The following is a 15574-nucleotide window of genomic DNA, read 5'->3' on the forward strand; positions in this document are numbered from 1 at the left end:
CTTCTCATATTTGTTCCGGAGTTTAACTTCGCCATTAATGTTTGGCTCTGGTGACTGGCCACATTTTTTTTTTTTTTTTTTTGCAAAGAGGTAAATGATTTGTGAAAAATGACTTCCATGGCCACAGAAGGCGTACGTGTCATTGATGGCTTTTCCACTTGACCCCTTTTCCATTACAGAATTTGACAGAGCTTGTATTTAATATTCTGCTACTATTCTGGGTCTTTCAAAGATCCAATTAGACTCCTGAATTTACTGGATTATGACACGACCATTTGGGATTTAAAAAGCTTCGGTTCAGTCTTTGTAGAGGATTTATCATAGATAGCGTAGGGGAGAAAAATTTAATTGCCGCTCTATTTGTGTGTGTAAAAACATACACTAAGAAACCATCAATTTGCATTTCATGAAATTACACTTGTGCTGAGATCCAGGTACACAGCTGCAATGATGGGTGTCTGTAAAGTGTGTTAAAGATCATATAACATAAACAAGTAAAAGATGCTAACTGTGCTAGTTTTGTTTTGTCTGTGAATCTCCAATGTTGTTGCATGACACCCTCCTCATCTGAGCCAGTAACTATTGATACACACTGCACTTTCACCAGTCAGCTTATCTAAAGCAGCAGTGATGGGTGGGGCACAATTAAGGCCTCATCCAGAATTTTTAAGCGAGGAAGTTTGTGACAGATTGAACTCATGCTAACGCACTGAGAAAATTCATTATTTACTACACTTCATTATGCTGTGTGGTTCACACCTGCTCATGGTAACATACACACATTAATGTCACTCTGTTCTGTAAAAAAAAAATATGCCATCTTGCTTCAAGGAATCCCATCAGACATCTTTGTGGAGGCACCGGTAGTGAAAAGTGTGACCTACATGATGTTAACAACAGCCTCCCTGTTACACTGTGCATCCAATTTACACATTCAGATGTTTTATTTTGAAACAGTACCGCTTTTCCATTGCCAAGGCAAGTAGCAAATTAGAAATCATATTGCAGATGACTGGCTGTATTTGTTTTCCATTGCCTTCTGAATTTCATCTGCCGTGCTTGACTGATGCCCCTCTTCACGTGGTGCAGGAGCCCACACCATTTGTCTGAGCTCCTCCATTTTTTATGCGCTCAGGAGTTCTTGCAGTTTTTTTTTTTCCTGTCACATTTTGAGTAATTTGTTTGCTGAATCACACAAAAGCCACTCTCAGTTCAACGAGCATCCCTCAGGTTCGGTGAGGAAAAAAAAAAGTGTGCTCCTTCAAGCACAACTCTCATGTCCATGCAATGTTCTGATATTTTTCCCGGTTGTTTGGCGTGCCAGGGGAAAACACACATTGTGTATTCACCAATCACAAACAGCAAGTGACAGAGGATATTCCGCCACAGTGGCCAGATATGTGAAATCTCTGGGAATGAGTTTCAGCTTGCGTCGTGCCAGAGTGATCTGCAAGTATAATGGATCTGGCCTGCACAGGCTTATCCAAAGTAAGGGAAGTATTTAATGAATTTAAAAGACCTATTTAGTATTACACCGTTGTGGAGCGATGCATCCATCATTTGTTGGACTATTCCCTCACAGCCTTGTCTACTTGACCATGACATTGCCACTATAGTGTTACTGTGAAATGGATGTAATTAGAGTCATTGTATTGGATGTTCACACAATTAAGTGACCCAAGCATCTGATGCTTTCCCCTTAAGGTTTTCATCTTAGTGTGCTCCTAACCCAGCCTGGGCTGTGATATTCAACCATGCTCAAGGTGAATTCTCACTGTGCATGTGTTTTATGGCATGTCTGGAAATGATTCTTGTTTGCTGTGGACAGGCGAGCGATATATCACCATACCGTCTTTGCCTTCCGCTTCCTCTCCATGTACTTCATTTCTGTCTGTTGGAGCTCATTAAACAGGGCTAAGGGACTGGGTGAAGTGAGCTGTATGTCCCGAGGAGGAAGCTTGTCTTCCAAAAGCATTACCATAACCTAGCGCATCTATCCTCCAGGCGTGCCAGTCTGCCTCTCCCCACTGTTTGCAGTGGCCCTAAGCTATGTGTGTATATTTGCTATTATTAGGTGGAGAACTGCTGGAAGGTATAGAAATATGCCAGGGAGGGCAGCTATTTTTAACAGCTGGTGCTTGGCCTTGATCCTTCTTTTCCTCGCTCTTTTTTTCTTTCATATTAAAGCATGCTGCGTGCTCTCTTGCACTGCTGCGAATTGTTCCATGTGCTGGCTGGGCATCAGTACATCGCCCCGTCTTTCAACTCCCTGTCCACCTTCCAGGCCCAAGTGCTGATAAATCACAATGCTCTTCCACCTCTTTTAGCTCCCACATGGCAACAGACAAGAAGACATAGAAGTTGGTGGCCGCAGAATATAACAAAGTGCGACGTTTATTAAGGATATCACAGGTTTGCGTGGGGTCTATTTTTAGAAAACTTATCTTAGATCTTTTAAATGGACTCAGCCTGCAGCCAGTTAATGGACCGCATACAGCATCCTGGCTTTTAAATAGTTTCTTGCAGACGCTGTGCAAAAATCCATTCATATAGTCCGTGATATACACCGTAGTCCTCACTGACATTGCAGTGCTAATGCAGGCAAGAGTACCCCTCCTCTTCCACTATGCAAGCACCACAAGCTGAAAACTGCTCCAGAAGCAGCTCTCTCTCTCTCTTTCCCTCTCTCATACATGTGCTCTCTCACTCTCTCCTCAAACATTTGTCTTCACAGTTTTGTTTGACTATCATTTCCTCCTCTCGCTCCAACACTACAGAACATTTTCCACTCGCTTTCCATTCAGGTTTTTTTTTTTGTCTTTGACCCCTAACTATCCCTTTCCATCCTGCCAAAAGAGAAGAAATAGGTGGAAAAAAATAGAAAAACCTTTCTCCTTCCTTTCCCCTTTCAGCTGCTTGCCTCAGATGCACGCAACAGTGTTATCAACCACTTTAACAATCACTAGATAAGATAATCTCTTGATTTCCTTGATCATATTGTTTCTGGGACAAAGACATGAGAATGATATGTCTCTGTGATTATATCATCATCTAAAAATATCCAATTTGTGAGCTGTCATTCTGTACCTGGAGTGTAGCAGCACAGTGGAACATTTTCTCTCCTCTACCCATTCATCTGTATAAACAAAACAAAAAACAGCATGACTTAACTGCTTTGCATCCACAGAGTTATTTTTGGTATGGAACATGACAGGTATAATTATGACGGCCATATGGCATTTTATTTTCTTATCTGTATTTTGACGGCAGCGCAGAGGTCACTCCAATGCCCGTGTTCCACGCTGAAGTTAACAGTGTTGTCAAGGCTACCGCATGCAGGATGTGAGCTCAGTGCAGAACACATCATTTTCTTGTTCCATTTCTAAAGCCATGACCACAGTCTATGCTCCATGCATAGTCTGTTGTGTTCCAGTTATATGACTAATAATGAACACCACGCCAGCTGAAAAGAGGCTTGGGAATCAAAGTGGGGGGAAAAAAATACATATCTGAATTTTCTGTGACACTAAAAAGAGATTGTATCCAGATTGAAGGCCTGTAACGTCAACCTCTACTATTACATGCTCCATAGCAGTGAATGTCATCACCCACGGAGAAAGAGCAGGGAAAGAGAGAATGAAGGTTATGAAAGACTGTAGATGGAAAACGAGAGAGGAAGTGACAGAATGAGAAGACAGAGAGGCTGCACAGCTGGCATCGGCCCAGCGAATTCATTTTGTGGGGCCACAAATCAGTCAGTGTTATGTGAGTCAGAATCCACAATTTGTGTTTGCGACGAAACAACAGCAAGTGCTCACGGTGTTGGAGCACGATCAAAGTGGATTGCCAAGCAAGTGAACACACCCACTGGAGCGGACCTGGAAAACATTTTGCTATCAATTCACCTAAGCTCCATGTTTAGCTTATTTAATGAACACTTGCATTAGAAGCATTAAATACAGTCCTCTTATCCACCTACAGCGCAGAGGCTGACCCTACGTAGTGCAGACCAGTTCAGTCATGCATAAATGGCAACTATCCCCACGAGGCATGTCGTGTACAAAAAATACCTTGTTTAACCTTATCTTGTGAGTGTACATTCAGTAAAACTGACTTTCACCATTTTATAGAGGAGAGTAGCATTAGGCCTGACACTTCCTATACCAGTGTAATATACTGTATTAGCAGTGAATATTACAACACACAGATTAAGCTACCAAATCAAAACACACACATCCGGGAATGCAATGTGAATACAATCCAGTATGACTGTATTACAGTGCATCTCTAATAGAAATACCTCCTCTTTTTTTCATGTGCAGCAGCCATAGCGCTCGGTACATTAATGAGCTAGGTGATATTTAGTGGGTGGCCCTCCTGACTAAAGCAAAGTGACAGCTGCATGCTAGGTTGTAATTTGTTTCTTATAAAACCCCAGTTCGGTGTCCAAGCTCATTATATGTGAGAATGTGTCACAAGCTGTATTTCAGTGGTAAGTAAACAGCAGTTTCGAGCGCACAAAACCTACAATCTCTCGGGCTGATGCAAGATGGAATCATATCTCTGCTAAGATATGCCGTGCCAAACTGCAGCGCTATGCATCTGACAAGGCTGCCATTTTTCTGTGTACTGTGTATGAAAAATGCATTGATTTACAACTTGTTGGCTCACCAAGAATTAAAAAGGAAACAATGATTTTTGTCATCCACATTTATTCAGTCTGAATGTTCTAGTCCAAACTGCTTCCTTAGATAAATACTAACAGTAAAAACGATATTCAGACAAATAAAAACATGGGTGTGTTCAGGTTCTGCCCTGCACCTAATTACACCAGTCTCTCATGAAGCCGAAAATCTGGGTTGTGAAATCCCTGGAATTTAGTCTTGGTCACTCACACTGAAATGCATTGCATGTTATACATGGCTGATGGGAATAGATACAATTTAAATGTAATTTGAGGTGGGTGCATACGAATCAGTAGGCCTACTATGTATTTCCCATGGACAGATTTTACATCTTAAAGTAAATTTAAGAGATTAAAAAAAAAAAGCTTATTATTCATTGCTGATGATTTTGTGAATAGGTTTGGAAGCCTCAATTCATTACGGAAGATAATATCGACCCCTGCGGCTATGTTTTTTGATTAGTTCTGATATTTGAATTAACTAACTCACCTGCCAATCAATTAATTATACCCCAAAACAAAAAGGTGGCTATACTGTAGCTAGGTTATTAGTTAAAATAAATGAACAAGCACATGTACGTGTATTTTGTTGCAAGTGCTACAGTGTTTACTAATGACACAACAGCAGAGGCAAAAAAAAAGTTGTTATTATAATTGTATATTTAGCACTCTGTCATGAATCTGTATCAAATTGTGTATTGTCATGCTCACAACCCCCTGGATGGACGAAGAGCAGATTTTAAAAAAACGCAGCATGGCACGTACTGGGACATAAACCTCTTTAAATTATTAAGAGAAAGTCCTCTTCTCCCTGTTCCGTTCCAGGCCTATTTATGCAGTGTTTGCATTTGAACAAATGGAAGTGGCACACTGTTAGACTATTTTTGTAGCAAGAGGTTGAAGCAATCTCTATTTAGAGTTAGCTGCAAGCCATCCCACAGGAGCTGAGACTTGTAGCTGCATTTGATTGTGTTTCTTCTGCCCACGTCTCAGGAGCATTTGCATCTACTCAAGCGTGAGAGTTTCCATAGAACGTGGTTCAAACATGATTGACATGTGGGACAGACTGAACCTCCATTATCATATTCATTACCTGTGTTATTGGAAACCACACATGCAGGGCTGAGCTTGACACCTCATACGCAGGCAAACTTCCCCAGGAGACATGAGGTTACCCGTGCCTCTTTTTCTCTGGCTAATGTTAGTCTGGTAAGGGAACTACTTCCATCACAACCTGTTCTATCCAAGCTGTGACTGGGTGTGCACGTGGCGGCATCCCATCAGGATAAATTAGGAAGACCATGAATAAACTTGTCTGTGAGGAAGGAGGCAGGGAATCAAGACAGACATTAGAGTAGCACCACCACGGCATTAATCTGAACTTATTTGATTTACACCAAATGATTGACCTGGATAAGAGCAGAATGTTGGAGCTGTTGTGCTTTCATCAGAAAGAGGAAGACATATCTTCTTTTTTTCTAACTTTGGTGATAAATGAAACCTGTACCCACTCTGAAAGGTCAGGACGGAGATGGAAGCTTGCGTTCGCAGCCAGAAAGGTGATGAATCGAAACAGTGATAAGCAGAAATGAACTTTTTTATCCGTGTAGTCGGCTGCTTTGTTTTTGATAATCCGCTGCTGTTATATCCCATCCATCAATGAAAACAGATTTGATGTGTTGCTAGACAATGATAATCATTCAAAATATTTGCTGGCAGCATCATGAAAATGAGAAGTGAAAGGAGACTGTTTAAGTGTGTATGCATTTTCATTTCCCTCTTTTTTGTCTATGATCATGTGACAGATCATCATATTTTGTATGTGTGTATGTGTCACTTGTAAGAGCTAAAGTCAAGAAATCATGCGGAACCAAACACCAGTTCCAACACACTATGAAAGGACAAATCAATTGATTGATTTGTGTAAGTGTGTAAATCCTGGTCGCCTGCAGATGGTCCTCAAATCTCCTCAGTGTGATTAGCAGCTTCCAACTGAGAATGCTAAGTAGCCCAAACAGCACACATATCAGAGCCCAGCAGTGGCGAACTGTGAGTATTAGAGCTAGGCCTTCCACCAACCCAACCGCCCCTCCTCCCTCCCTCCCTCCTAGACTGTCCCTTCACTTGCCTGTCATGGATTTTGTACAATAATTCTGTTGTTTTTGTTAGTTTTCTACACAGAGCTTAAACAGTGAGGACAAGAAAAATGACTTTAAAAAAACTCTACGCATCCCCCTTTTGTACCAGTAAAATAAAACCACTAACACCAGCTTTTCCAATCAGCAGTGATGTAAACATGACCCCCAAGTGGACACGTTAATTCTCTTCCATTTTCCATGCAGTGATGTCTTTCAGAGCAGACAAACACTGCAAAGCAGACCTGTCACCTGCCCAGCACTGTGCTGTTAAGCCACTGTGACCATACACCTTCTGCTGAGAGCATACTTGGGGCAACACAAAATTAGTGGACAAAACATCTCACACATAGGCTTCAATCCAGGGATTAGACACAACCGGCCCATTTTACCAGTCTGCACAGCAGCTGGAAGCTCACTGTTTTCATTTTGGTTGTGTATGACCAAGATGTAAAAGCTTAAATATTTATATTTATATTATCAGTTTTGACAAGCTACACATCGTTAGATATTTCTCACAATTCTACTGCTAAGTCCACTTCACAGAGACAATGTATCGTACCATGGTTTCAGCCCTCAGGAAGGCCAAGGGCAAACATTTTTGGTCCCACAAACCTAAATCAAAATGTGAGTGCTTAATTTACCTGCCTCCATCTCAACAAACACATACGCCTCTTGGGGCTTCAGCACTTCTGTCCCTGCTATGAAGTCGAGTGAGCCTGCTAACCTTTTCTCTAACCTTTTCTGTATCTATGTAACACGAAGAAAATATCTGATTGGACAAATTTGATAACTGAGACTAAAATTAGAATGAAAGGAGAATAATTAGGAATTGAAAGAGATAAAATATAACATTTAAAATGCTGATATGTTTGGCCTTCTGTGAAGGCCTATTAGGCCCTGAGGGTTCCTCACTGGAGCTCAGACAGAGGGGGTTGTGTTGTTGGTGTGTGTGTTGGCTGTATGGTTGTAGTCTGCTGGCAACATTTGGTATTTATCTGAGAGGCAGTTCCTCTAATGGCTTGATCACTGTGATGATACAATGCCAGAGCAGAGAGGAGCGTGTTTCTCCTTTAACCCCTGACAAGGAAAGATATTTATGGAGCATCAGTGATGTTTCATCAGACTAACTCAGGCACTGTGAGGCACAGTGATGCCTCATAATCCTCTGTATCACAAAAAAAACCCTACACAGTCAGAAGTTTGTGTGTGCGTCCGTGAGTGTGTGTGTATGTGTGTGTGTGTGCACGTCACATAGTTCACATTGCCCAATAAGGATATCATTGCATTGTGCTGAACTTTTCATTTCTTGGCATTCTTTCTTGGTAGGGCTTGTCAAAGAAATGATCTTGCTCCACTGGTCCCTGCATCAGTCACGCCTCAGCCCGTAGTTGCTCTAGAAAATTGCCTGGGCTTTAGAATAGTCTGCGGCTCGGGCCACGGAATTGTCTGTGACCAATATCGTTTTTTCCTTTAGAAAAAAGATTTGTGTGTTGTTGTTGTTTTTTTCCCCCATTTCTGGGGTTATTCAGGCAGCCCCAAAGCACGCACAACATAATCCTACATCATATTTTGTCTGGTTAAAAAAAAAAAAGAATCACATAGCTCATTTTATCCTTTGGCTCCACGTGTCCTTATATTTATTTATTTTTCTTTCTACTGGAATCTGGCTTTGGGCACATATTTATCTGACAGGAATCCCACAATCTTTATACTATAGAAATAAGTGGCACAAAATCATGCATATTTGATGCAGCTGCTACACATGTGGAGTCACGCTGAGGTCAGTCACTTCTCAACTGCTGATGTAAATCAGTCTCCATGCAACAATAATGTGACTGACTGATAGGTATCTAATTAGAAAGACATTTTCAAAGACAATGTTTTTGTGAAAATAGAAACTCAACCAATATTCTCATTTGCTAATTAAAGTAATTTATACCTCAGTTTCTGATTACATGAACTGTTGAAAAAGTCATATTTAACATCCATGCCTCCTCGTAAACCTGCAGTAATTTATTTTTGGCCAATTTAGCAGCTTGGAAGCAGGTTGGAAATAAAATGTGTTTGCAAACAACTTCTTAATTAAGCATGCAAAGCAACATTAGCATTCATTTGCTGCCATGCTTGTGTCCACCTAAATCCAGCATTCACTCCCCTCTACTTTCCATTCACTCTAACAACAACTCCTGAGGGAAATATCAGGCTCTTTAGCAGCAAAACGCTCCACCATCTTCTCCAGCTTCTTGCTAATTGTGTCTGCTGCAGCAGAGGGCAGGTAGTAGCCTATATAGTCGAGGTGCAAGTGAACCGAAACAGTAAAGCTGCCTGAAAACCAAATTAGCGAGTAAAAAAAATACTGAACTAAGGGGAACTGCAGTCTGTGATAATTCTCTCACATTTATTACTGTTAATATAAAATATTGTTACAGCATCTTTAACTACATTTTCTAACGCAGGAGTAGGCTTTACAGGACCTATATCTCATAATCTACTGTTACTTTCATACTGTAAATGAAATACCTTCATTTGAGCATGATTGTTCCTGTGTCTACATTTCTTTTTTTTCTCCACATGATCAAGCCTCTCTCCACAGCAGATCATTTTACATCTATAAATTGAAATAAGGTCCCTTTGGCCTTAGTTACATGACATATATTTTTAGTACAAATAGCCCTTTCATAAATGCAATCACACATTTGACCTTGCAGGCTCCACTGGCCAAGAGAGCAGCTATAAGGGGATATAGAAGTGTCCCTCAGTCACTTAACAGACAAATGGAACAGGTTTGTTCAAAAGCCCCTTGAAATCCTTGAAATCATTTACACAGTTGCCCTTCACTATTGGAATAAGAAGCAGTGGTTTCTTCTTTTGTGCAGAATTGAGCCTCCGTTTTCATTGAGTGCAGATACTACTAAAGTAAATGGTTCCCCAGTGGTATATATAGTAGCATGTGAGACTGGGGGGTAATTCTTAAATATGCCCTGTGGTGTTACTCTCTAAGTGTTTACCAACAGCTTGGTCATTTCCCCGCGTGATGAATAGAGACGTGTTGAAGACGGATGCCCCCCAGCTACACCCACACCTGACATACAGTATGATGCAAAGCGTCTGCTGATTTACGCCGGCTCTTCGCCACCATATGGCTCACATCAGTCACTCCCCAATGACCAGGATGAAGACCACTTCATCAAGGAGGGCAGCAATGGTCATGGTAAGGATTGGACAAGGGGGAGAGGAAGGAGGGAGAGAGGGGATGGCGTGGCGGTGGGGGCTCACAGGAATTTTAAAATCAGCCAAATCAAACAATGGACCCTCAGTACTTCACTTGCTCAGTACCCCCCACTTCTCCCTAATCAAGCTGATCTTGTTTGTTTGTGAAACAAAAAATGCGTCCTCGAGCTCTCCGTCTTGTGTCAATAAACCTGAAGAGGCAAAGCGATCAATGACAAAGAAGCCATTCAATTTGTGTTTAAAACCGAGGCTAATCAGCTAATTTGTTTGGATCACTGTGGCGCTCTAAGCTTCCCACAAAAGTCTACTCAAACGTCCTGGTAATGAACATAAAGATTGTTTTATCATTTTGCACAGGTCAGTTAACTGTTGAGGGATTATGGTTATACAGTATAAATGTCTTCTTTCTTTCATTTTAAAAATGTATACTCTAATTAAATAATAGCACTATAAAAGAATAGAGAAGTGTTTGGGACACAGAAGATTGGATTTCCGGTTGTATTCTTGTTGTTAGCAAATCGTGGTAACAAGGCACAAATTAGCTTACAAGGACTTTGTTTTAATAAAATGGCTTAATTTGTCAGGACAAGCTTCAGAGGTGAGGTTATAAATGTGATGAAGGTGCACTTTAAAATGAAATGGCAGGACTTCACTTCTCAGGTTACATATGACACCTTCATGGTGGTACTGTGGTGTTCTTTTATACTCTCTTGCTAATGGAAAAGCATGTTTAAATAGACCAAACAACCTTCTCCAATTAAATATTTATTATACGTTTCTTTTTGGGTGGTTTCTAGAGACAGGCAGGATGCGACATTTTCCTGTATCCGCTGGTGTGGAAAATGCCAGTGTTGAGGAAAACAAATTCTAATGCAACATGCAATGTGGTGGAAATTATATTCAGATGTGATTGATCTGTTTATCCAGGATTGGAGCGGGCCACAATTTAACATTATTACCTTTCCCAAAGTCAGAGCCGTGTGATTTAAAATAAACAACCATCAGTCTTATTGCACTCCAATGACACCGCCATGTGTGTTTGGCTTATTCAGCCGCGTACTCTTGCTTTGGTTGATGAATTCATTCATTCACTCGTTCATTCAATCATTCCCATTCAGCACGTTCACTTACCCACTGAGTCGACAAGATGTCAAATAAAAGTGGGTTTGCTGCTGGGTGCCTGGATGCGATTTCCGTCGTCTCAACCTCTCCTTTAATTAGAGCATGATAACATGTTTTTAAGCTCTATCCTTTCCTGCATCATGTTCCCCGTGAAAGGCTCATAAATAAATAGAACAGGAACATCCACTCTTGAACTCACTGGGCTTTACAGTCCAAGGAGACGAGTAAACTCACAGTAATGTGGAACAGGAAGAGGTTTAAAATGGGTATTAACTCCTTGTCCTTTATCACAGTTTATGACAAACACAGAATGCAGATACTTGAGGTTTTAGATTTTGATAAAATATCCTCATCTTAACATTGCATGAGACATTAATATAAAATACAAATGGTCTGAGAACTTAACTGACTCTCTGTAAGTCATATTATGCCTACAACATAGCAAAAGGGAACATAACTAGTTTCAGTAGGTTCTTACTTCAGCGGTTATGCTCTGTATACTCAGTGCTGCTCTTCAATACAACTGACTGTCAGGATCAACTGTATGTTTAAAGAGAGGCTAAAATAATGAGCATTGACCTGGAGTACATTTATATTAGTGGCTAAAGGAGAGGCTGACAATTTGAATGCTCCAGAGGTAGGGTCGGTGGTACAGGAGCGAGAGAGCTTTACTGACGTATAAACAAATATCCGATTTGGATCAATAAGCCGCGTGGCCAATGCCGCTTTGAGATCCTTGCCATAAATCTCAGAGGGCCACCTTCTCCCTCATTAAATTATAAAGGATCTGTGAGCCGTGAAACCCTAACAGCGGAGCATCACACTGGTTGCTAAAAATAGAGAACGACTAAACAAAAGACACATTTTTTTCCCTCCACATCCATATTGTTACTCAAGAATCCTTTTAACTATCCACTTTTCTCATTCCCTGAGGTCAGGAGATGGAGGTGGCCAAAGCCTGGCATCCCGGCGTGCTCGCGTGTGTTTGCATGGTGTCGTCCGTGCGTCAACAAAACACTAACACATCCCTGTGATGTCATGATGAGGGAGATACAGCTGTTCTGGCGGATGCGAACACTCTTGCAGAAGTGCTCCGTCTCTGCCAGGAAGTCTGAGGTGCATCTTGTTGCTCCAATTTAAATTGCAAATCCACTTAAAGTACATAAGTCAAGAGTGCTCCCAGCTAAAATGCAAGCCGTGTTGGGTCGGGAAGATTTTTAAAAAATCATGTACCTTGCACTTAGGAGGATTACATTTTCATGCGCTAAAAAGAAATAGAAGGGCGGGGGGGTATGAGGAGTCCCAACACAGCAGCATCATCATCACCTCAAAAAGAGGTAGCCCAAACTTCAAACGGTATTTATCCTCAAACAATATTACACATATTTCTCCTCGTGTCATATAATAAATTTCACAAGCAGTCATATGTTTGGAGTGCAGTGAGAAATGGGTGTGTGGGGATTGCCGAGCTCTCGGTGATGTGAAACTAATCAGGGAGAAAGAGCAGTTTCCACACTAGTGACTTTTCAAGGCCCTGTGGTATAAATATCAACCATCTGTGAGGCCATCTGCATTGGGGTGCTATATCATGCACCAAGGCCAAGCCACCAAACGCAGACAGGTTGCCTTCCATGACACCATCCACACTACATGCGAGACAAGTAACCCATTGCGGAATCACTACTATTAACAATGGATGTGCCCTCATTTCTCGTGTAGTGTTGTCATCCGTTTATACGTGAGTGAGGTCATCTTTTAAAGGAGCAATCATGATAAGCTCAGTGCTGTATATTGCAGTCTGCAGCAGCTGCACAGTCTACCCTGCTTCCAGATCTCATCTTCCTGGAGAAAAAAAAACCTGCTTTTGGAGGCCAGAGAATTGAAACATAGATGTAATATACGTTGGCTCTCGGGTGCTTTTTTCAATCAGGTGTTTTTGTATCAGGACTTTTGTGATTGCTGGGGTAAAGATGTCTGTTACAACCCTTCATCCATCATAGTTTGACAGCTGATATTGCAACAGTTGAGAGTAGCTTTGCACCTTTACTGTGCTGCTCTGTATACTGTAGGTGGCATCTGCGAATACCCACTTCTGCAGAGATGAGTTGCGGTGAGACCGTGACCTTTTAAATTCAGGTGCAAATACAAAGAAAAGCAGAGCAACACAAAGACGATGCCAAGTGTTGTTACAAACAAAATGCCCGACCACACGAGACCGAGGACACCACTTCACCGTGTCTTCTCTGCCTCCGTTGTGTTGTGTATACATGTATGCTGCAGCCTCTGTGTCTCGTCAACTGTTCACTATGTACATGTGTTTTTCTTTGTGTCTGTGTGTTTGGGTAAGACACGAGAGTAGATGTGTGTGCATGTCTACTTGTGCATGAGAGACATTGTTTCAAGCTATCTAGTTATTGGAACGGAAAGGAAAGGAAGGGAGGCTGGTGCTGAAGAGCCGGCCACTTCAGGGGGAAAGAGAGAGCAGGAGGGGGGTGAGTGAAAATCCTTTTGTTATTTCTGTAGATTGTTGAGACATAGAAGAGGGGGGAGGATTAATTTGTCTCAAGGCCTGAGAGCAACCATCAACACACACGCACTCGCACACACACACACACACCCTCCCCTCCTTTTGGCTGTTTGTTTACCTAACTTAGACCATGCTGCTCTTGTAAAATATCTGACCCAGAGCCAGTGCATGGGATAAATCTGGTGTGGCAGTTTTGAAAAGATTGATAGAATAATCCCAAGATTGAGAATCTGCTGGACAAATAGAAAATGTTGAGCAAACAAAAATATGCCCTCTGGTTCAAAACAGACGTTTAAAACTGCCTTTGATCAGGAGCCTGCGTCATCACAGCCTGCAAAAATAGAAGTAGCCCAGAAAATGTTTCATGCTTTTGAATTTCAAACATGTGCTGCTTGTTTCTTCCTCTGAAATCACACATGAAAGCACTATCAATGCAAACCCTACAAACACATAAATAAATAGTTAACAATTATATTCTTTATTCTTATATTACTATCTATCTTCTGTATAATTTGGCCTACAAAATTACTGAAACATGACAATCCTCAGGCGATATTGCAGAGTAGCTGGTCTTATTTCACTTAAAAATTGATTTTCAATGATTGATCAGTTTAGAATTTGATCAATTAATTAATTTATCCACCACATTTCAACCCTTAAAAAATAATGAGTGTTGTGAAACTGTGTAGAATAATGTATTCCACATGTAGCAGTTTGATCTTGATGCAAAACTAAGATAACATTGTAGTAATATAATTTAGAGTAAAAAAAAAAAAACCTCATGAATCCTATATGCAAATCTAAAGTGTGAAACTATTATTAGCTCATAGTATAATTTCCTTAAAGGCAACTTCAAGTCCATTTCATGTGACAGCAATCAGCTCAGGCGTGCTAACAGCAGCTAACAAGAGGACCCACACCCTCCCCACCAGCCTGTTAGTGTTTGTAGCAGGATGCTCGGGCTGTGTAAGAGAACTTCAGACTCTAGAGGTCTCCATCCTTCAGCATCCCCTCATCATCCACCTATCCGCCCTCCTCCTCCTCCTCCTCCTCCTCTCTGGCATTTTGTGCAGCGGAGGAGGAAAGGAGGAGAGACTGCTGAGTAGGAGACAGAGGGGACCCTGAGACAACACGTCCCACGCCAGAGCCAGACAGCCAGGGAACTTTGATTTGACGCCAAGTAGCCTGCGACGAAAATGACGATGAAGAGAAAGAGCCACGTTTCTTCTGCCGCTTCTTCTTCCTGGGAGGTTTAGATGTGTCGGGCGTGTGCAACACATGATGTCCTTGGACTCATATGCTCAATGAAGATTTATTTATCACTGATTTTGCTCCTGAATTCGCTGATGGTGCCGCGTCGTTGTGCCCGCACTTAGGTCAGCCGAATGAATGTGAAGGCAGTCTGAGCGCATTGTTTCCAAGCTCCGTTGCATATGGGATTTCCAGCCGTGATGTCTGCAATATTTCGCTCTTTGTTTCTGGGTAAGTCACTTACCATTCCCTTAAAACATCACGAGTTCAGTTAAAAAGCACTGGAGCGCGTTTGCCTGTCATTTATGTGAAGATGTGGACGCTTAAATGTGCCGTTATTACATTTAATCACTATGTGTTTTTTTTTGTTTGGTTTTTTAAAATGTGTGTGTGCATTTTTATTGTTTAACGTCCTTAACAACACATGTCTGAAATGTTTCAATTTTCACTACCGATTTAGGATGATGTCAGAATATATTGAGTTTCATTTATTCTCCATTGTCACTCTTGCACTTTATGTTGCTGCATAGGAGAGGATATTGCAATTGAAATTAGAGTGATTTAAAAAGGGGAGGAAAAAAAGAGAACAAGTCAGCCACAATTTCCAAAAACACAGGCTGC

At 41.4% G+C, this 15574-nt stretch overlaps 1 protein-coding gene across 2 annotated transcripts in view; it reads left to right on the forward strand.

The window, feature by feature from the left end:
* The window catches only part of clmpb (CXADR like membrane protein b), a 100765-nt gene that overhangs the window by 14932 nt on the left and 70259 nt on the right, over positions 1-15574 (forward strand). The window contains exon 1 of one of the 2 annotated variants that reach the window (XM_085795153.1): positions 14602-15184. The exons of the other annotated variant lie outside the window; for it this stretch is intronic. Coding sequence (XP_085651279.1) covers positions 15136-15184 — 49 coding nt within the window. The 5' untranslated portion in view covers positions 14602-15135. Of the gene's footprint in view, positions 1-14601; positions 15185-15574 lie in introns of those variants that run through there. 2 annotated transcript variants of the gene reach the window in all.

This window comes from Trachurus japonicus, chromosome 13 (assembly GCF_045865225.1).
Source record: "Trachurus japonicus isolate A0001 chromosome 13, Traja_1.0".
In the NCBI taxonomy this organism is placed as follows: Eukaryota; Metazoa; Chordata; class Actinopteri; order Carangiformes; family Carangidae; genus Trachurus; species Trachurus japonicus.